At 46.6% G+C, this 23,141-nt stretch overlaps 1 protein-coding gene across 3 annotated transcripts in view; it reads right to left on the bottom strand.

Annotated features, from left to right (window-relative positions):
• The window catches only part of LOC138492605 (THAP domain-containing protein 2-like), a 530,416-nt gene that overhangs the window by 86,180 nt on the left and 421,095 nt on the right, over positions 1-23,141 (bottom strand). For all 3 annotated transcript variants that reach the window (XM_069619894.1, XM_069619893.1, XM_069619895.1), the window contains exons 4-5: positions 10,967-11,177; positions 10,002-10,152 (exon numbers count right to left, since the gene is read on the bottom strand). In XM_069619894.1, the coding sequence (XP_069475995.1) occupies positions 10,002-10,152; positions 10,967-11,177 (362 nt within the window). The remainder of the gene's footprint in view (positions 1-10,001; positions 10,153-10,966; positions 11,178-23,141) is intronic.

The raw sequence follows: 23,141 nt of genomic DNA, 5'->3' as shown, positions 1-23,141 counted from the left end.
CACTTGCACGGAGACGAGACGGGAAGCAAAAGGGGGGCAATAGGAGACATACTGGAAGACATTGGGCTACCCCAAATTAGTGTGGAAGAGAGGGAGGAGCTAGATGCCCCGATCACTCTAGAAGAGCTAGAAGAAGTGGTGAGGCAGCTGCCCATGTGTAAAACCCCGGGAACTGACGGACGCCCAAGCAAATTTTATAAGGCATATAAAGCAGAGATTCTCCACCCACTGCTGGAAATGCTTAACGAAGCATATGAAGTTGGGAGACTACCGGAATCACTGCGCAAAGCGGTTATTGTACCACTCCCCAAGCCCAACATGCCTGGTAGTGACTGCGGTTCCTATAGGCCCCTATCGATGTTAAACCAAGATAGTAAGATTTTAACAGCGGTTCTAGCAAACAGATTAAAGAAGGTCATAACCAAACTAATTCATCCTGATCAAACAGGATATGTCCCAAATAGGAATATCTCGAATAATTTGAGGTGACTCCATCGAGTGATCGAACATACTGAAGGGGACACTAGCAAAATGGCGATAGTGTCGTTGGATGCGATCAAGGCATTTGACTCAGTCAAGTGGCCCTGGCTGAAGGCGGCCCTAGCCAACAATGGTATGGGACCAGGATATCTTCATTGGGTAGAACTCCTATATAGTGAGCCATTAGCGAGAGTGAAGACAGGAACGGTGATCTCTGAAAGGTGGCAACTTGGTAGAGGGACCAGACAAGGATGCCCCTGGTACCCCATGTTGTATATTCTGGCTTTGGAGCCTCTGGCGATTTATTTAAGGCAGCAATATGACACAATAGGCATTGTCGTTGGGGAAACATCACATTTAATTTCACTATACGCAGACGACATGTTATTGTATTTGCGCTACCCAGAGGAGAATCTGCAGTATGTGTTAGAAGTGGTGGGGAGGTTTGCTGAACTCTCAGGTATAGCCGTGAACCCAAGTAAATCCTGTGTGTTCCCGCTGGGCAGGTTTTAAGGGCTCTTGGCGGAGAATTTGCCGGTACTCCAGATACCGTGGGAGGCCACAACCTTTAAGTATCTTGGGATAGATATATATCATACAGTAGAAGCCGAACATAGGCATAATACAGAAAGAACGGTTCAGAAACTGGAAAACAGCATGAAGTTCTGGGCGAAACTCCCCTTGGCAATGATGGGATGTGGGGCGATGCTCAAGATGGTGGCATTGCCCAGACTGTTGCATTGCTTCGTGAACATCCCATACTCCATACCCCGGCAATTCTTTATTAAGCTGGACAGCATATGCAGGGAATTCCTATGGTACGGGATGAGGAACAGGGTAGCTCTGTGGAAACTCCAAAACCCGCATGAGAAAGGAGGCATTAAATTACCTAACTGGGAAGTATATTATGTAGCGAGCCAGTTGCAACATGTAGCCAAATGGTTCTCTGCGGAGCCTACCTTAGAGCATAGGCTGCATCAAGGAGATTGCACCCATATTTTCTGAGAGAAATGGTATGGTTACCCAAGCGGGAGCTAAGAGGTCGTCCGGGGATGTTGGGTCTTGGATGGGGGATGTGGCAGAGGGCGTGCCGGTTGATGGACAAGCCGGCCCTGTGCTCTACGCAAATCCCACTGGTCACAATGATGGGAACAGAAAAGCAACTAAGGTTAATGATTAGGAAGTATTGGGAACCGGTAGGAATAGCAACATTGGGGGATGTGTGGCAAGAGGGGAAAATATTGGAATTTGAGGAGCTGGTGGAACAAACGGGGTTGAGTACTGGGCAATATATTACGTATCATGGGATGGTGCAAAGAATTAAAGATACCTGGTCCGAGGTGGAACTTGCAGAGGAACCGGACACCACACTAGATGTGATATATAGCCGGTCAAGTGGCACAGCGAGTAGAGCGCTCGCTTTGACATCAGTGCAGAGACTGCTAATGCAGGTTCGAATCCCGGCAGGGTCAAACCCAGCCTTTCATCCTTTCGAGGTCGATAAATGAGCACCACACACCGTGGGTAATAATAAGCAGCGCTCAGATACCTGAGGGTTTGTAGCGCTATATAAATGCCAAATTATTATTATTATTATTATATATGATATAGCAGAAGGAGGACATGAAACGTCTAGAGTGTACGAGATGATGATGACTCAAGTGGGCAAGGAAGTGGTGCAACTTAGACTGGACTGGGAGGAGGAAGTAGGGGATATGATGAGTGACGGGATGTGGGAAAGGGCTCAGGGGTATCATAAAAAAGTATCGAGAAATGCTAGGCTGCAACAAATACAGTTGTATATAACTCACAGAGCATATCTGACCCCACTAAAGATAGCCAAATTTAAGAACGCCGGAAGCCAAATGTGTCCCAAATGCAATGAGGAAAACGCAGGAATGGTGCATATGTTCTGGGCATGTCCACTGATAGCGAAATATTGGAGAGATATAGCACAGAAAATGGAAGACAAGGGAATCTGCATGAAGGTGGATACGGTGTGGGCTTGCTTGTTGGGAGGGTTCCCCAGACCGCGGAAGCTTAAACATGTGAGTAAATTGAAAGATCTGGCATATGTACTGGCGAAGAGAAGGATTGCAATGGGATGGAAAGCGTGCCACAAGCCCAAAGTGGAGACGTGGTGGAGGGACTTGCAAAGGTGGGCGGAGGCAGAAACAGTAGCATAGCAGGAAGCGTGTAAAGGGGACATAGAGGGTGAAGTTGGAGCCCTAGCGGGTTGGAGACAACTAATACCAGAGCTTTTTGGGCCCTCGTATGATGGACCAAGTGATGATGATTCAATAAGCGTGGCGGGAGAGGTCTCCCCACCACAAGAGGTGGAGACTAACAATGGGAGAAAGTAGGCTTGGGAGGGGAGTGGGACGGGAAATACAGTGGGCGACAAAGTAACAAAGTATGTGCATTTATGAGCAAGATATGTAACCACTGTAAGTTGAGTTGGGTTTGTTATTTGTTGTTTGAATAAAATTAATAAAATTGTTTTTAAAAAAAAAAAACTGTACTAGCCGTCATGGTCCTGCTGATGCTGTCAGCATTGTCAAGAACTGTCTGGAGGGATTTGCACATTGCATCTTTACCATCCTTGACTAGATTTAAAAATCTGTCCCTTTCCTCCCCTTCAGGGATATGATCATCAGCCATTGTTACACATTCCTAAACAGTCTGAGTGAATCTGGCCGACGAGCCCGTAGCATTTGCAGACTCTAGGGCCATACTTCCCACAGAGAAAATGTTCTTGGCCAAAGCGTTGTAACACTTATCGTCTCTGTCTGGGGGAATAATTGGGTAAGTGTTCTGTTTAGGGGCTGATGTGGCAGCTTGTACCATTAAACTTTCAGGAGTGTGATGCTTTGTCAAGTAACTGGGGTCACTACTGGAGGCCTGTATTTAGATGTCAATTTTGTATTCACTGCCGGAATCCATTCTGGCGTTTCCCAATTTGAACTGACTCTCCTTTGCAATACCACATGATAAGGAAGAATAGGGTCCTCATTTATATATTTTTTCTCTTTTTTATCTGATCCTCGATGGCATCGATGGTGGTGCCGAAATCTTCAACACAGTCCATGTCGAGTGCGTTGACGCCGAAGACTTGTCTTACGCTTTCAGCGTCGAGGACTTGTCTAACACCTATGGGGTCGAGGACCTGTCACAGTCCGATGAGGAGTCTTTTGGCACCAATGGCGTCGCTGACCTCTTCCTCGAGGAAGATTTGTCTCGACTCAAGGGATCTTTCTACCGCTCTTGAGGATATTTTTCTTTGCTTTCTGGGCCCGAAGGCGCAGTATTTCCCTTATCTTTTTTTTGTCAAGTTTTTTGACCTGACAAAATAAAACCATACGTCAACGTATAGTAACCCCCAGGATGCACTCCAAAAGGGTCCCTCCGTACCCACAGTAAGTATGACAATATATAGATCGGGAACTTCGCACCACGTCAAAGCCCCCACTTTACATATTTATGAGAAATATTTTCAAGATTTGTACAATAATATTCAAAAGAACATTCAAAAGAACATAGTTCAAACAGGGATTTTAATTCAAAAACAAATATAATATAGTAAACTTCAAACAATAACACTTTCAAAGGGATTTCAGTTCATTCAAAAAAGGAAAGCACACTTCTCAGTGAACCCCTATTAACTCATAGGGCTCGTATTCATACACAACAACGTGATTTCAAGCAGTACTGTGCTTTAAATGATTCATAATTTAAATGTCCATATGATGACTCTTACTTCTTGCTTCAATTCCACATGTTACAGTTACAATTTTTAGAGCCAAAAATTAACAGCAGTGGTCTTGAATGACTTCCTTTCAAGAATATATCCAGCCTCAAATAACTTCCTTTAAAAAATATGTCCAAATAGACTTCACTAAATGTTCTTATACAGCCAACGCATTTCGGATTGGAAAACAATCCATCTTCAGGGCATGCAAAGCCCAAATGTTCCACAGGTCAAATCCACTCAGGGAGGAGCACCTATGAGGGTACAGACATAACCTCATTAGGGCACTAATCAAAACAAAACATTCACAGCACCTTGATCCAACTCCACCCGATACCAACCTTAGCGCCTGGCACAGGGAGAAAACGTCTTCCAAACGAATCCTAATGAGACAAAACCAATAATAAAGAGTGTAACTCAAGTTGTGCCCACCACATTATATCCTCCAACAAAGCAACAAGCGTTGTATCATATACCAAGACTGAATCACCACACCGTGTAAATAATAATCAGAGTGCCCCCTACGGTGAAAGTGACTACGCCAATAACAGAGGACCACAAAGCCCATAAAACACCAGTGTTCCATATCACCATGCTCTCATCACCGCACGGAGGGACTAAAAGCCACCACCAGAGAGGGTAGTTAAATCTAAAAGTGCAGAAATGTAAAATCCCCATGTACCGAAGGGACCGGACCTCCGCTTTCAAACCGTACCACAACCGTGGTCATCATTCGCCTGTATCAGCAAAACACAAGTAGTTTGCAAAGTTAAGTCCCTATCCGCGAAACAACCATCTTATTGAATTCAGTACGTGCCCCCAACAGGAGAACATGTCCACTTACCAGCGTGACACCTGAATTCCCTTCGCCCAGGATGAAACTTCCTAGGAGCCGGTAGCCGCTCTCGACAGCCCGACAGACAGGATCAAGACACTAATGCGAGTATGCATGTGTAAATAACATTCACTGACGGAGTCCGCCGTGAACGACGGACCAGAGGACGTACTCGTACGTCATTCGCCATCTTAGGTACGTAAGAAAATGTGCGCCCAATCCTCAAAACCCCTCAAACTATACTACAACAAGAGTTTTCTGACCTGGCCATGGTTTTCACGAGTTTTTGAGGGGGTCAAGGCCGCATTCTCAAAAAGTTTCATCATCTTTACCCTGAACTTCTCCCACTCAGCCGGAGAGGCCAATTTATTTGGGCATATAACCCATTCTTCGATTGTTGTGAAGATGACGAGTGGTGAGAACCACTGCGTGATCTCAACCTCTTTGTATGTTTACGACAGGAGAAACTTTTCTCGACTCGTCTGAAACAACTTTTTTTGAGGGGGTCAAAGGGGATTGTGACCTACCTGCTGCTAATTTTCCTCTTCGCTCTTTCAGGGCTTTAGCTGTCATCGGTAGGCAGGCCTTACAGTCGAAGGTAGCATGAGAGGAACCCCAGACACATCCGATGGGGGTCTGTAAGGGACATCTAAGCCCCACAATCTTGGCACTTCTTAAACCCCGATCTCAGAGTCAAAGACACCGATGAAGATGCCATTTTGAACAAAATATTCGAAGATTTTTGATATGGACCTGAAGCGTACCGTATCCAAAGTGATAACTTTTGCAAAAAAACAGAATTGAAGCCAACAGTCGCTGCGCGCGCTTTATACCATCGATGACGTTGGCATCGAGATGGAGACCTCCGAGGGACATCGAGTCGGCCGGCATCAACGCGCAGTGCCCTCTGTTGGAGAATATTTTTTCCGAATCAGCTGAAGCTGGATATGGCAATATCATAAGATGAGGAATACATGGGAGGACACAATCCATTCGAAAGCTATTACTGGGCCTGTCGGTTAGCTGGCGCTAACGAGTGGCTGTTCGAAGGGTAGTCCAAAGGCCACTTGAGACTAGAGATAGAGTCGATGGGGAAAGCAACACCTTGGCAGATGCCTTATGGAGTAACCGGCAGGAATTATTACCTACTGGCCACTAATAGGGTAACAACGCAAGTTACAAGGTGAAAAAGGCCATAAGGTGGAAGGGTAAGATCACGCTACAATCCCCGATCTGGAGGAATCATGATCAAACTCTTGTCAAACAATTAGGAGCCATCACTTCTTGGGAAACCGAAGGGATAAGGGAAGAAGGAGATCTAATCCACCAAGGACGAATAATACCATTCAAGACCCTGCAGGACATATTTAACCAAGCAGGCAATGGCTTCCTTCAGTATATCAGACTCTGGAATGTAATATGAAGGCAGGGCAGATGGATCAGCAGGACCTCCCCAATTGTTCCCCTTTAGAGGCAATTCTTTCATTAGATGGTCCGTTGAATAAGGCCATATCCATTGTCTACCAGGCCATCACGAGCTTGACTCATCCTCCCACCCCCCACCTTATAAAACTATGAGACAGTTGTGAGGGGACCTTGATCCATTTGGATGAAGAGGAATGGATGAAGGCATGAGATCTGCCGAAGAGGCCGGAATAAGCATCATATTTTGACTCTTACAACTAACAATCCTACACAGGATAAACTACTCAAGGGAGACCTGGCACAAAATGGGACGGCTCATGTCACGAATCCAGGTATTTTAGAACAATAAGGAAGTGCCCCAAATTTGTATTGCTAAGCGTATGGAATGATGAGGGTCTGAACAACTATGATAAACTATTTGTAACTGCAGGTTTAATGGTTGCAAAAAGAGATATCGCGTCCAAATGAGGGGCTAAAGAAACCCATAGCTTCATTGCATGGAGAATGAGTTTCGACAATTACTGCTCCTTCGAAAAGAGAGTAAATAGATCTAGGGGCTGTCACCAGAAATGCCAGTAAATCTGGGGTAAATGGGAGGAGTTCATGCAATGAAGTGTCATGGGGCCGAGTTATTAGTAATTGGTATATGGGATAATATTCCAAAGTTTAACGGGACCTGAAAGCACAGATGTTCTGCTGATTTCTCGACTAGCGCAGGTTTCAGGAATCTCTCGGAATTTGGCCGCAATACACTAGCTTGCCCCAGCCTTTTTAGGAATCTTGTGCTTTAAGCGCTATGTGTTTTATGCAATGTTCTTGGTTTGTCTTTGTCAGCGCTATTATGCCTCCGGGCTTGTGACATGCGCTTTATAAATAAAGAAATAAAGAGTGTGTGGGGATAGGGTATACAGGCTGATAGTAGGTGAACTGTATTTAAACTGCTTGTATGTCGCAACGTTATTGTCAATTCATCATTGATGTATGTTATGCTTATAGAACATGTTTTACGATGAAGAAAACTGTAATAAAAGGGTTTTTGTAAAGAAAACAAGTTGCCAGAGCCACAGGGGCCACCAGCAACCCTGATCAGAATTGCTATAATAATACTTTGAGAAAGCAAACCAACGCAGTTCATTGCTCTATTTGGGGAATGCATGCCAAGCACTATAAAAAAGGGGCTCTCAAGCCTCAGAAGACGAAGGAGAGAATGAAAAGGCAGGCAGAAAGAAGCACTGAACGAGCGTAGGCTGGAGATAGAAAGTAAATCACAACATGCTGAAGCAGAGAGGCTAAGGGTGCTAGAAAACCAAAGGCCCTAAGCCGGAATGCTCGAGAGTCTAAATAAAGCGGAAGGGCCCTAGTATACCAAGTTGTTAGCAGTTCCAAATAGAGGGGAGAGCATCTGGGTAGACTGTGAGGGTGGGCAGGGTGATATACCCTTAAAGGGAAAGTGGGCAGTACACTATATGCCAGGAATTGACCTGGGCACTATATTCCTGGAGTTACAAACAGCATGCTAGGCACTCTATCTCTAAGACTGTATTGGAGGGAAAAGAAGCATGCTGGACTCTATATGTATGGGACCGTGTAGGTGTGGCAAGAAGCTTTCAAGGTATTATATTCCAGAAACTCTGTTTGAGGCGCAAGAAGTAAATGCTGTGAGATAACCCTGAGACTATATGCATAACTGAGTTTCAAAGAGAGACCAGTATCCTTACCAGATAGGAGATCCCTGATGCACTTTTGTTTCACTCTTTCATAGAACGTTTTCTTAGATAGTTAGATAAATTGCCTTTTCAGTTGTTGAGAAGTCCCTATAACCCGTCCTGACAAAAATAAAGTTATTTAAATATAGTTTGTGTCTTGTGTTCTGTTAATCTAACACACACCTCACACTCTGTGAGCGAACCCATACAATTTGCTCATCGCCCTGTCATCAAACTGAAAGAGTCATGGCGACAGACATTTCACAGCATTCAAAAGTAAGCTTTGGAATATATTACGTATAGCTATGAAGATGCACTTACCTATTCTAATAAGCTCTGATGCCTCCCAGAACACTGCTGTGTCTTCATTGTTGGTGTGATGCTTATCCTGACTGATAAGTGAATCCACTGTAGCCTTCTGTAACTATTTAGTTGTTTTGTCTACTGCTGTGCCAGTACCTGTCTATCACCACTGAGCTCTTAACATCAGGCCTGTAAGGCACTGCATGAATCATAAACAAACACCCAAAGCATCAGAGTGCTTTGGGGACAGCTGACACATATAAGATATAAAGTACCAGAGTGGTGGGTAAGAGCCAAGTTGACACTATTTCCAGAAGGTGAGATGATGAGAGATGCCATAGAGATCTAATGAAAGAGCATAGCAGTATGTTGTATGTAACAAAGACCGGATGATGGGATTAGGGATGCGGTCTGAAACCTTTGGCTCTCCAGATGTTTTGAATTATCCCATTCGGCTTAGCTAGTGTAGTCAATGGTGAGGGATCATGGGAATTGTAGAAAAAAGAAAAACTGGAGAGCAAAAGGTTGCAGACTGCTGCTGTGGGGTGATCTTGGGGCTGGGCTGGGTACCACCACCACCCACTCCATGTTGCAGACCATGGATTGGGTATCTGGAGGATCCCCAAGATCCCCAGCCTTAAGTCCCCTGCTCTCTTCCATGAATATCACCAGTTTGTCCCAGGAAGGCAGACATAAAAGGATGAAGGAGGATCTCTCAGAATGTGCCTGGCCTTAAAGCTGTGACTGATGGCTCAATGTTGCAAACGTTGATTTATTAACATCTGCGCCTAGATGCAGTTTCTGCTTGGACCCTATCTATAGGTTATGCGCATTACAAATGCAAAATCAAATCAAAATCAAGTGGCCTGGTCGAGACACAAGTCTCTAGGGAGGCTACTAGCTTGGTGAAGCATAGTACCCACAGAGGTATATGACTGATTGTACAGGTGTAAAGCTTAACATCACCAGAGCCCACAGTGATCCTGCAAAGGAAATCAGTGTGCCTGGCCCCTTTCTAGATGAAGCTGGTAAAGTACAACATCCTGAAATTGACACAAGCCCTGTAAGCTACTGCAACAACCAAGAAATAGGCGTGGGGCACATAGAAACCCAAAGTCTGCAAATTACTTTTGGTTTTCCGCTAGGAGGCAGAGTCTGAGTGAGTGAAGGACTGAAGGCCACAGTCCTAAATTCTAGCAGCTAAACCTTTTGCCTGTGGTGTGTGTATGCACCAAGCAAAGTATGAATTGTCAATTTGTATCTATGCTTGCCTATGTATCTTCAGTTAAAAATGTACCCTACAGAGTCCTATCGTCATGACAGATCAATGAACTACTGCTCTTATCAAGTACAGGTTAATCACAGAGGATGCCAAGATGTTCATAGCAAGAGCCCTTTCAAGGAAAGTCCAGGATGTTCTGCATCGGCAATGTACCCAGAAAACAAAAGGACACTGATTGAACGTCTTTAAGGCAGTGATCAAAATAAATAAGCTTGGACATACCTGAATAAAGTGCTTGGATCTGGTAAACTGAAGCCCATTTGCTGTAAGTACTCATATGCTTTGGGCCCGTAGGAATGAAGTGTGGATGCAAAATTACACTGCCTCTGACTGTAGCCTTCTGGGTGTCGTCTAATGAGCTCTAATGGCAAGTCTGCCGAAGGAAAAGGAGAGCAGATTGACACATTAATATCCACAAACCTCCTGGTACCCCACTCCTCCCACAATCACCGCCCCATCTGTGTTTTAGGTTTGCAAGCAGGTATGGTGGTTGTCTAATAATTGAGCAATGCCATGTGCAGTACTGAGGGGTCAAAGGGACAATTTCTGTACACGTTCGGCACAGAGAAGAGTCCATATGAAATTACCTTCGCTCAATGTTAGGAGAATGTCAACAGTTTCTACTGACCATTAATTCATAAATAATATTAGAAAATGACCATTTTAGGCGGTATCAATCAAGTAAGAACAACATTGGATATTATAACTTCATCCCCCTAAAATTAACTGAAGCTCTATGGACGAAGTAGTGATGTGTAAATTACTCACTGGTAACCTTCATTTAACTACATTCTACTGTTCCTCATCTCAGTACTGGATTCCGACTTCACCACGCTCCCAAGTGGTCTCTTCCTTTGATTGATATCACACTTCTGTAGTATCCTAACTAGCAGATCCAGGGAAGAGGCCAGGTAAGTGGCATAGCAATGAGAATAGGAAACGTTTGACCGCGCTGCCTGGATGGGAGTAGCCCTAATACTCTTAGGACGGTGATACACAAGAATAGAACATATGTGTGATGAAGATTAGTAGTGCGGTATCTATTCATTCCTGAAGCAGAACTAGTGAAAGGGAACACGTATACTGAATGAAGCGTGTGTGGCAAGTGACTGAGCTAATAGTACTGGCATTGAATGAATACAATTAGTGATATCTAGTCTAGTCACCAGATATATAGCGTGTGTTACCAGAATAGGACTGCAGAAGACACACTGCTTCCTCGTGCAGTCCTCGTACTTCTTCCAACTGGGTGAGCAGCCGTGACACTTGTCCCTGGAGTCGCCGTTCCTCCCTTCTTGCCATCTGCAGTTTGCTCCTAAGAATTTCCTCTCTGCTACGAGACTCCACCAACGCCATCTTCAGGTTTCCAGGACTAGCACTGCAGTGATAGTTGTGTTCCTGAGAAAGAGTGACCACGAGGTCAGTGTGAAGAGTGTTATGGAATTTGCTAGTTACAAATAATGTTTGGATTAGAAGAAATGCATATCTTTTAACATTAATATATATATATATATATTTTTTTATTGTTTATGGTTGATACAACCTTTACAATGATATAACACTAACAATTGTATAAGAATTGATTTATCTTTTTTTATTTTTAGCCTATAAACATAAGCCTTTCACAACGATAACAAAAGGAAAAGCAGCATTTAAAATATCCAGACATTTACACACACACTAAGTCATATAGTGACGTAAATAAACAGCATGTGTCAACACATGCATTATCTAAAAATCATCCAGTTTTTCCAAAATTATTCTTTAAAAAGCATATAATGTCAGGATCTATTAACCACGTTGCCCACATCAATCTGACCCAAAACATCTCTGTTAGCACTTCTGTCCCCAAGTACCGGACTCTGTGGTCCTTAAACTCAGCACATTTCAAAACCAGGTGTTTCAGGGCTTTCTCAACAAGGGTTTCTCTACAAAATCTACAATTTAAGTTGAGTACTGATTTGTCCCATTTACTCCTGCGTTCCAGAGTTAGAAACTGGTTCAATCGGAAGTGCAAGTAGAACCCACACATTTTCAGACAGGGGGATAATGAGATATATTGTGGAAGATCTCATCTCTTCTAAAATTAGCATACTCTCTGTAGAGGGAGAATCTAGCAACGAATCAGTAGTTTCCGCCCAATCGAAAAACAAAACATTTCCTTTTTACCACCACTGGAGTAATTTTTAGTTCTTCAATCCAAGAACCTATCAGCTGCAAGGTGCTACGCATGTTTCTTTTAAAGTCGTTTATTGAAACGGATGAATGTAAGGTCGAAATCGCACCAAGGTCTTGATACAAGAAGTGTATAAAACATATCAAAGCATCATAAAAAAAGATAAAATTCAAAAACAACATTCCTAAACCAGACAAGATCTTACGTCCAAAAATGCAGTCCATACGTGCTAGGTCTGGAAAGTCAACCCTATCAACGTCCTTCCTGTTAATAAGTCTCAGATTTGGGACCTCCTTAAAAAGTGCCAATATGTTGGATCTGTTTAAGCAGACTCCACTCTCCTCCCTAAACAGGCTTTCCACAACCAACCTGTTATCCACAAGCTTGGTCTTGAATGATCTAGCTAATTACTTCCCCTTTCAAAACCATGTTTTTAAGTATTCTTTGGTTCAAGGCGACTTCCGACTTCACAGTCATTATAATTCACCCAAAATACAGGCTGATGGCCGGTTATCTGGCGCTGTGGGCCTGTATTTAGGGTTGATGGTACTTGATGTATGTACTTCCTCCTTAAGTGAGTTCAGAGTGTTAGACACCAATGTGGCCAGGAAAGTTGCTAGCTGAAGACTGACACAAATCACTGCCTCCAGTAGCACCTCTCAAACCACTGTCCACCTTAGCATGCCGACTCATGTTCAATAGACTGGTAACACCTCCTCACACCGTCAGCAGAGCCGAAGTCATGACGTTCGGGTTCCAGGAATTCCCCATGACCAATGATTCGCTAATAAGAGGAATTTGGCCAGGCACAGTTGTCGGAGAAAAACCAACTAGAGCAGGAGGGCTAGGAGTCGTTACTAAGATAGACCATTTAATATGCTTTACTTCACTGCCATATTTGCAAAATATATTGTAACTTACCTAAAAATACACCAGCCAGAAACCAGAGTGCCTATAATCCCTTAAAACTGTTTACACCCAGATACACCCTTGTTGCTCATCCCTGCATGCACAAATTGTGGTGAGGTCCCTTTAAGAGAACGATAGCACCTGTTGCATCACATGGGTGCCCAAATAAATGGGGTGTCACACCGGCACAGAGTGTTTTGTGTCCTTCATTTGGGTGCCAGTGTTCCCGCTTCAACAAAGCCTCGCTGCCTCATCAGATTGGCGAAGAGGAGGTCGCTGGCGAAGTGATCGTTATCACTTCCTCGACGGACCCAGCGGTGTGGTTCGGGTGATGCTGCTCACCCAGGTGGACATGTGGGAGGCTACACATGCGGCCTGCTTGCTCCGAGCAGTGCGGTTAGCTCCCCATTAGAGGCAATGAGCGTCATCACAGTGTGGGAAGTGCCAGGCTTCGACGGGCACACTCTGGACTGCCCTTTTCTTCTTTTCCCATGTGGTTGCACCTCCTTATCAGAGTGTTTCTGCGCCGCAGGGAACTTATAAAAAACAAAAAAATATTGTTTTCCTCGTTTCCAGTCTCTGTTTGTTACCCACGTAGCAGTGATCCGTTGTGTGTGTGGTCTCATCGAGGCTACAGTGGTGGCGTGCCTGGAGGTGCCCTTCCACACCTGAGTTGTGGGTCCCCTGGGAGTGCTTGTGCGCTCAACATAAGACAGTATGTTTGATTCTGGACACTTTATTTTCCTCAAAATAGTCGATAATGCAGGCGCTGTGCCTCCAGTGGCGCCTAGACAACAGTGAGCACTGGCCTCGCTTGTGGAGTTTGACGTCTCAGGTGCCCCATCCAGTCTGGGTACGAGGTGGAGTCTATTGATGGAGAGGTTAGAAATGTGCTTTGTCGCTGTGGGGGAAAGAGATAACAAGGCCAAGTAAGCTACGCTGCTGTATTCTGCTGGCCCAGCAGTGCATAAGATCTTTAAGACTTTGCAAACTGTAGATGTTTCGTGCCTAGCGGCCAGAGCAGTGCTGAGGGAATATTTCACTCCGATGGTGAATCTGGATTACGAACAATTTGTGAGGTGCTCGGTCAAGCAAAGGGATGATGAGCCGCTAGATGCGTTTCATGGCAGGTTGAGGCCTTTAGTAACATCCTACGGGTGGAACGAGGAGGAGGTCATTCCCCAGCAGCTAATACAAGGCTGATCGTCCAGCAAGTTGCTAGCTTGCCTCCATGTTGCAAGTTGGTGGCAGATTTTGAGGGAGTCTGGCATCACGTTGGCTTGCATCCTTGAGATGGGCCGGTCCCACCAGCACATGATGGATACTGGTATGAAGATTATAAAATTGGAAGATGCGTGTGCCGTGGGGAGACAACAACTGTCTAGGAGCATCAAGAAGAACATTTGGTCCAAGAAAGAGAAAGGGGCTGAAGCGACACCCCCTTGCCCACATTGTGGATTCGATTTGCCGTATTACACCAACTGTCTGGCTAAAGGGCACACGTGTGGAAGGGGCTGGATTTCCAACCATTTCGCAAAAGTGAGCCGCACTCCTGTGCCTACTGCCCGATCGAGAGGCACAGCCAGACCGCGGCTATTTGCCCCAAGACAGCTGCAAAGGATGCCCAGGAGGAGCAGAAGGAGCAGTTGTGCAAGGAGGAAGAAGATGAGGAGGATGTGTTCTTCATATCCAGTGTGAAAGACATCAAACAGAAGAGGAAACACTAGCCACAATGTGAGGTGTGCGTGAATGGGTCCAATGTCCTTGTCCTGATTCACAAGGGAGCATCAGTCAATGTGATGTCCTGGTCGCACTACGATACGCTACATGGTCTTCTTGAGTTGGGCAATTCCAAAGTGCACATATTTACGTTTGGTGGCAGGACTCGCCTTCCGCTGGAGGGGATGTTTGTCTTGAGTGTTATTCATGAGGGGAAGAAAATCAAGGTGAGATTTAGGTCACCAAGGTCAGTGAAGATACGCTCCAGAGCTGTGCTGCGGTAAAAGCCCTGGAAATTGTAAAATGTGCATTTGGCGTGTACAGGGAAGATGTACAGTCACTGATTACCAAGTTTACAGATGTGTTTTCAGGGATTGGACTAATAAAAGGGGAATCAATTCACCTACACATAGATGAGTCAGTGCAGCCAGTGGCACTAAAACATTGAAGAATCAATTTCCATCTGGGGAAAAAGGTTGAGAGGGAACTGGACAATCTGGTTAAGCTAGATATCATCGCCTAGTGGCAGGTCCCATACCATGGGTTTCCTCAATTGTGGTGGCTCGCAAGCCGAAGCAGCCTGACCCATTACTCATCTCAGTGGACATGCGCCTCCCCAATATAGCCATTCAGCAGGAGGGGCATATAACACCTACCATGGATGATATTGTGGCGGACTAGCAGGGGACAGTATTTATCTCCAAGCTAGACCTCAGAACAGGATACCGCAAGTAGGTCCTGCACCCAGAGTGTCGGTACATCACGACTTTCACCACCCACAAGGTTATACCTACATGTATAAGAAGCCCAGTTTTGGGGTATCCTCAGTGGCTGAAGTTTTTCAAAATCCAATCAGGGGCACGCTGGCAGGCATCCCTGGCACTCTGAACATTAGTGATGACATTTTGGTCTTTGCTAAATCGGAAGGTGACCATCTGGAAAGGCTAGAGAAGGTATTGGACCGAATCCGCTCACTCGGACTCACCCTGCACAAGGATAAATGTGAGTTTCTGCAAAAGAGACTCAAATTATTTGGGTTTGTCTTCCAGGAGGGCGGTATCTCAGGTGATCCGGCCAAGGTAAAGGACATTAAGGAAGCCAGTGTCATGAATCACGCACAACGCTTCCGCTATTCCCTTTAGTCCCGACACGCCATCTGGAGTAGACATGTGTAGCAGTCTAGTTGTTGTGGCGTGGTTCATCCAATCAGGCGACTCGGTTCAGGGACCCGGAAGCCTCCCAATTGATTCCATACTCGGAGCACTCGCGTCACAACTTTATCCTTCAGTAAGTTGCCTGGACGCTGTTCGTTCTTGTTCCTGTTCTTATTCTTGCTCGAATCCTCTGATTCCTTCTCTCTCCTGTTCCTGGCTACACCTTGTTATTCTTGTGTGTGAGTCAGTTCCGTTCCTCCCCATTCTCCTCGCTAGTTCCTGCTGTTGTCCCTGACGCTCTGGCAATATGTTTTTCTTGTATCTGGAACCTCTATCTGTTAGTCTGGCATTATCTTGGACGTTGTTATGTTAATGTTATTATGTTATGATTATTTGTACCGAAGTACAGCGCAACCGACACCCAAAGGCAACCTGGCGCTATGACTGAGAACAAAAAGGATTAGATGAGAGACAAGCTAAAAGAGTAGAGTTTTCAGAGCCTTCCCAAATTGCAGGTGAACAGACACAGCGCGAAGGGCAGCCGGCAGGGCATTCCACAGAATGGCAGCTTTGACCGAGAAAGAGCGGCCTCCAATTCTCACGCGATGGACCCTAGGGACAGCCAAAAGAGAGCGATATGCAGAGCGTAAAGCACGGGGAGGAACATAGGGTCGGAATTTCAACTACAGGTACTCTGTGCCAGCAGCATAGAAGGCCCTGTTTACCAAACAGAGAGATTTAAAATGCACACGCTTTGCCACTGGTAACCAGTGAAGGGAATTGAGAACTGGCAAAATATGCTCTCGGTGGCAAGATGGGCAGCAGAATTTTGAAGAACTTGAAGATGGCGTAACAAATAGTCTGGCTGAGCCAACTATAAAGAGTTACAATAATCAATCCTGCCGAGGACCAGAGCAGAGACCACCGGCACCCGCAGATGAAAGGGAATACATTGCAGGACTTTTCTGAGTATTTTCAATTCAAAATGACCAGCCTGACAAACCGAGCTAACCTGAGAGGCCAAGGAAAGAGAAGCAGATAGCTTAACGCCTATGTTTTTGACCACAGGGACCGCAGCAGGAAATTAACCAAAAGAAGAAGGCCAGAAAGACGATGTCCAGAGAGACGGGACAGTGGTAGGACCCACAACCATGACCTCAGTCTTATCTCCATTTAGTTTGAGACAGTTTTCGCTCATCCAGCATCCCACGGCTGACAAGCAATCTCGCAGCTGGGTGGCATGGACTGGATGAAGAAGATCCAGTCGAACCAGAATCTGAGTATCATCAGCATACGAGTAGCATCTAAATCCGTGGGAGCAGATCAGTGCGACCAGAGGCTGGATGTAAATATTAAAGAGAGTGGGAGACAAGGTTACTGCATGGTTCTTGAGCAGCATTGGCAGTCTAATCTCTGTGGAACGGTACTACCGCAATCAGAGGGTTTTTCTACCCCAGAGGGTTTCCACTCTGATTTATTTGGATCCGCCTTGGAGGTAGCCCAGCTGAATCCTATCTCTTCGAAAAGAAGGGCCAACGCCTCTCAGATAAGAAGACCCACTGGAAGCAGGAGGTAAGAAGATCAGGGTCAAGTGAGTCTGACAGCCAGACCTCGAGAGAATGTTTCCGCAGTACAGAGTTTCCTGTGGATGGTAACGTACTGTGGTTGCTTCATCAAAGATCAACAATATCTGAGCTGTTACGCAGTCTAGTGAAGAAGGACACTCAGTGGATGTGGTCCTTTCTAGAGCAGTCGGCATTTGAGGAGATGAAAGAGGTGCTGACTGATGATAGCACCATAGCTTTCTTCGACCTGGAGATGGCCTTAGAGGTGGTCGTGGGCTGGGGGCTATGTTGACCCAAACTGACAGGTATGGTCACATGAAACCAGTGGCATTTGCAAGCAGGGCTTTGTCAGCAGCTGAACAGCTATACTCGTAGATCAAGAGGGAGGCTATGGTGGTATTGTTGTGTTTCTGGCATTTTCATCTGTATATTTATGGTCACACTGTGACCGTGGTCACGGATCATAAGCCTCTAATTACTATTATGCCTGGCTCGTCGTACAAGCCAGCGGCCAGGATTGAGAAGTGGATGCTGGCATTGTTGGAGTACCAAGTGCAGTTGGTCTATTGCCCTGGCCATGACAACACTGCAGACTAGCTGTCGAGGCTTCCTGCCAACCGCTGTTCCACCACAGATCAAGAAGCTGCAGAGACAGAAGATTTTGTTTGTCCGGCATCAGAAGCTGCTAAGCCGAACTCGATGTCTATGGAAGAATTGAGAGAGGCATCTGGGAGTGATGACTGCTTCAGGATTCTACGGAAGGCAGTGGAAAAAAGTGACTGGAAATGGTCGTGGGCTGGTCTGGCCAAGTGAACAAATTCTTCAAGAACGGAGCTGGAACAGCTGTGGAGGGTCAGGAGAGAATTGACATTTGCGGATAATGGCTTAGAGAGGTTCGAGGCTGGTCATTTCCTCCAAGCTTGTCCCGAGAATGATTGAGTTGGCTCACCATGGCCATCACGGGGCGGCCAAAACAAAGTGATTTCCGTTGTTGGAGGACTGTGTCGATGACGTTGTGAAGAGATGTGTCTGGTGTAAGGCTTCCACTCCAATACAAAGGGAGCCTTGGATTTAATCCATGCCATGGAGCTGCAAGCCATGGCAAATCATACACACTGATTTTGGCTCCACTGGCCGGGACACTCACTTCCTGGTGGCTATCAATCACTTTTCAAGGTATTGGGAGGTGGAGTCTGTGACATCCACTGCTTGTGTTAATGTCTTACCAGTGCTGGAAAAGATCTTCGCGTCCCATGGTTTGCCAGAAGAAATATGCTCTGACAATGGGCTACTGTTCCAGGGTGAAGGTTTTGCAGTGTTTATGTAAGAATGTAGTATTCACCATCAGAAGAACTCACCCCTGTGGCCCCGGGTGAATGGAGAAGCAGAGAGTCTTATGCGAACTTCAAACAAGGCATCTAGGATTGCTCATGGCCATGGACGGTGTCTTAAATGTGCCCTCTGAGGCCACCAGGTGGCAAAGCGATGCACACAGCTTAGTTGCATCGCTCCTGGACCCCAGGTGTCTTTCTGGGCCTGAGCCCCAGTGTCAGCCCCCACCCGTGAGTCAGAGAGCAGCAGGTCCTGAAGCTGGAGGTCTGGGGCAGCACAAGGCGAAGTCTGGAGCTTCCATCTCCAATAACACCGGAAATACGGGACTCAGCAACTGAAGCACTTCACAGCCAAAGGAGACACGAGATAGCAGCTCCACACGGCTTCCAGGCAAGTCTGGAGATAGCCAGGATTCAGGGGCCCGGTTGGGGTCCGCTTTTCTTGCAGAGAGGTCACCAGAGGTGCCATTCCGATTGTGGGTGGCCTCTCTGTGCACCTGTGGCCCACCCATATCCCCATGGAATTCCCAAGAAAACCTACGAGGTGGCCTGCTGAGAACCGAGCTGATGCAGGCCTTGGTTGTGAGACTTAAGCAGCCATCCAGGGAAGAAGCGCTATGCAGTTGTAGGGCCCATGGAGGGGCACCCCCACTCCCCCATCTGAAAGCAAAATGTGGGGTTGCATGGATTGGTGAGCAGGACGTGCCCCAGGACAGCTAAAGAGACGGGGGTCAGCGGAGCATAAGCAGAGTGAGGAGTGGTCAACCTTTCTGTTCCAGTAAGCTTTTAACACTCGACCAGCTGGGCCTGCCACTCGACCTGGTGGGCCTGCCGCTTGGCGAAGGGGCCGTGGCAAGAGGGAGGCCACAGACATGGTCGCAGAGGAAAAGAGAGGTCCATGAGGTGGGGTGAACTGGAGAGCCGCATCTCGCGCCCGGGCTCCTACACCATCTCCCCCAGGGGTGGCTTTGGATGGAGGAGGCCTTCCAGTGCATTGTTGTTTTGGCAAAGGATCTTTGGAACGCAGGTGGAAGGCGGTCCCCAGCTCTCATACTTGGCGGAATCCTAGCTCCCTGAGATTTGTGTCTTGTTATGGGACCATTCAGCCCTATTGCTGGATGAGGAGCCCAAGTGTTTTGGAGGCCAGTCACTAACGAAATCTCTTATTTGGGGTGAAGGGTGTTTCTGCCAGAGGGGATGCTGGATCTCACTTCTCCTTGGAGCCACATCGAAGACCTGCCTGTGTGGGGAGATTTATCCTACCAGATAGCCACTGAGTGTCGGTCCGCATGACAAAGGCTCAGAGCTCTAGATCACATCAGCGGAGGGGGAGCTGTCTCTGTACCCACATGTTAATACATGTGCCTCTCATTCAAGATTGAACCGCTCTACAGTGCCTCCTGTGGGTCATTGAGCATTCCCTTGGTTGAAGGCCTGGAGATGGCACTATCCTATGCCCGGAAAAAGAGTCCAGCGACATGTCCCCCCTCCTCAATGAGCTCGAAATCAACGTTGCAAGGATATCGGTATTGTGAGCCCCCCACGGTAGGGTGAGGTAGAGCCACTCACCCTACCGTGGCGGAATCAGAAGGGGACACAATGCCGATGTAAAGAGACATTGCTGCCTTGTTGGAGGAGATCAGGGGTATCAGGACCGACATAGGTCATAGACTGGGCAAATTGGACCGCAGAGTAGATACGATGCAGGACAGACTACAAGGTTTGGAGACCAACCAGTGTTCGGTCGACATATTGGAAATGCAGATTGATACTAGACTGATGGCTCTTGATAAGAGAGATGAGGAAAGGGCTCTCAAGATGGTCGACTTTGAGAACAGGGAGAGGAGTAACAATCTTATATTTGTTGGTTTTCGTGAGACTGAAGGGAAAACGGAATGGGACATTGCCCGCGACGTGAAGGATGTGGTCAGGCTCCTTTTTGGTGATGGCGCGATGAATGAGCCTACCATAGATAGGGCGCATAGGGCTGGAGGTAGAGTTGGAGGGCCACGATCATTGTTCGTCCGTTTCTAATATTATGCAGAAAAAGCCAAATCTTAGAAGAGGCCAGGAAGGCTAAATCCATCACCTACAACGATGCAACGATCACGATTTTTCAGGATCTCTCCACGTTCGACCTGGCTAGCAGACAGATGTGCTCTCCGCTTATGCAGTGGCTCAGGGGGAAGCGGATACGCTATCGTTGGTGGTTACCCTTCTTGCTTGTGTTGGAGAATAGAGGTCAGCAATACAGGCTAGTATCAAGGGGGACATCCGAGGAGCCTTGGCAGAGCTCGTGGACCCCCCAGAGGACAGGGTCATGAATCGGTAGAGGGTTCTGTTGGGGGGAACCAGGAAGGGGATGATGAGAGACAGACAGTGGGTCACTGGCTCGAAGAAATTTAAGAAGATGAATACTCTCCACCCGCCAATAGACCCTGAGGCCCGCTCTACACTGTTGGATGCTTTTGTTTGACTTTGGTAATGTCATGTTACCTTTCTGCTCTGTGAGAGGGGCACTTGGAGGGGTTGAATCTAGGTGTTTATACTGCCCTATGGGGTGGGGGGGCTTTTGGAGAAAAAGGGTTGTTTGGAGGGGTTTTGGGTCTGGGGGAATGTTGATGATGGGAACCATAGACCGAGGGTTGTGCGTGGGGTGGGGGCTCAGAAAAAGGGGTAGTGTGGAGCGATTGCCCAGGGTACCACAGTTCATTGGTGGTTCGGTCAGTTACCAACATTGGCTGTAGATCCTGGCTGAACACTGCGGGAGGGGATAGGGAGGAGAACGTTTTGGTGGGGTGCTGTGTTGGGGTGTGCGGGTGGGGATGCTGTACAGTCTTACACATGTTTTCGCAAATTCTATTGACCATGGGCTGGTCTCAAGTGTGTGCAGAGCTGGCTCATACAGATCTGATGAGCCGCACAACAGTTGGGCACTGTATGGTAAGGTCTGTGTCCTCTAATGGCTAGTTTTGTGACAGCAATGACAATTGGGTCCTTAAATGCTGGAGGTATCAATTCTGCAACGAAAAGACCTTTGTTGCTACTGGAGTACACACGTTCCAAGCTAGGTGTGTTATTCATTCAGGAGACACGCTGGTTAAGGCGGAAGGAGCCCCACTTAATGTCTGCACGTATAGAGGTAGTCCATCATGCCTTGTTTACTACAAATAAAGAGGAGTTGCAATCAATTGTGTCTAGTTGTTACGGTGGAGGGAGAGCTAAAGAATCCGGAGGGTCGTTTTGTTATGTGTATCTGCGGGGCATGATTCAGGGGAGTGTTTTGACTCTGGGCACTGTGTATTGTCCGAATGAAGGACAGGTTTTGTTTTGGGAAAAAATGAAGGAGAAACGTATGTCCTTTGTGCATAGTCCCCTATTAGTGGATGGGGATAACAATATGGTCTTAGACCCAGCAGGGATAGGAAAAGAATGGGGACAGTGGGGGCAACTGAATATAGAAAGGAGGACTCCAAGCAGTTTCAGCAGATAAATCAGGTGGGGATTGTGGACTCTCTGACGCTGACACCCACGGGCGATCCTCCATTCACGTTTTACTCTTGGGTACACGACTACATCTCCAGGATCGACCATATTTTAATGGATAGTAGTTTGCGTGATCATGTTTCTAATTTCGTGTCCCAGTGCCTAGGTCTGACCATGACCTGGCGTGTGTGGAGGTAGAGGAAGGTTGGGGATGCCCACGAAGGGGAAGGTGGAAATGTAATGACTCCATATTGAGAGATAAGGAGATTTCCCAGACCCTGCTTACCAGAATCAAGGAGTGCTTTGAATTTAATGATAATGAGGAGGTAGCACCGGCAACATTATAGGAGGGTTTTACGACAATGATCAGGGGGGAACTAATTAGGATGGTTTCCGATAGGAAGAGAGACAGAATGAGACAGGAAGAAGACCTGAGAAGTAAGATAGCGACTGAGCAGTCGGGCGAGGAGGTGTGGGGGGAGTGGGGCTTGCCAACAGAGCGTAATGACTCCAGAACAGGCTGGGAAATTGCAGATGTACAAAGCACAGCTCAAGGAATTAATAGTGCATGACAGAGAGAAGAGGTTGCTCTTCCTTAAACAAAAATATACCGAGTTGGGGGATTGGGCAGACAGGATCCTGGCTTGGTAGTTGAGAGAGGCCCAGAACAGTAAAATGGTGGGGGTTATAAAATCTGACCTTGGGGTCACTCACTGTGGCACAGAAGACATCACAGCTCAATTTAGGTGGTACTATGAAAGGCTACGCAAGTCCAGGTGTGAGGGAGATGGGTCGCATATAGCCACCTTTCTTGACCCCCTGCTGATCCGAGTCTGGCTGGAGACCAGGCATCTCCGCTGGAGGCACTGATAACCTAGGCAGAAGTGATAAGGACAATCAAGTAAATGAAAGTGGGCACTACCCCAGAGGGAGACAGGTTTTCGAAAGTTTTATAAACTGTTCCGCTCTACCCAGGCTCCATAATTAGTTAGGGTGTTCATTGTGGTTTTGAGGGGAGGGTA

This window comes from Ambystoma mexicanum, chromosome 10 (assembly GCF_040938575.1).
Source record: "Ambystoma mexicanum isolate Mex_15411 chromosome 10, UKY_AmexF1_1, whole genome shotgun sequence".
NCBI lineage: Eukaryota > Metazoa > Chordata > Amphibia > Caudata > Ambystomatidae > Ambystoma > Ambystoma mexicanum.
The sequence above is the reverse complement of the archived record's forward strand: the minus strand, read 5'-3'. Positions and strand labels throughout refer to the sequence as shown.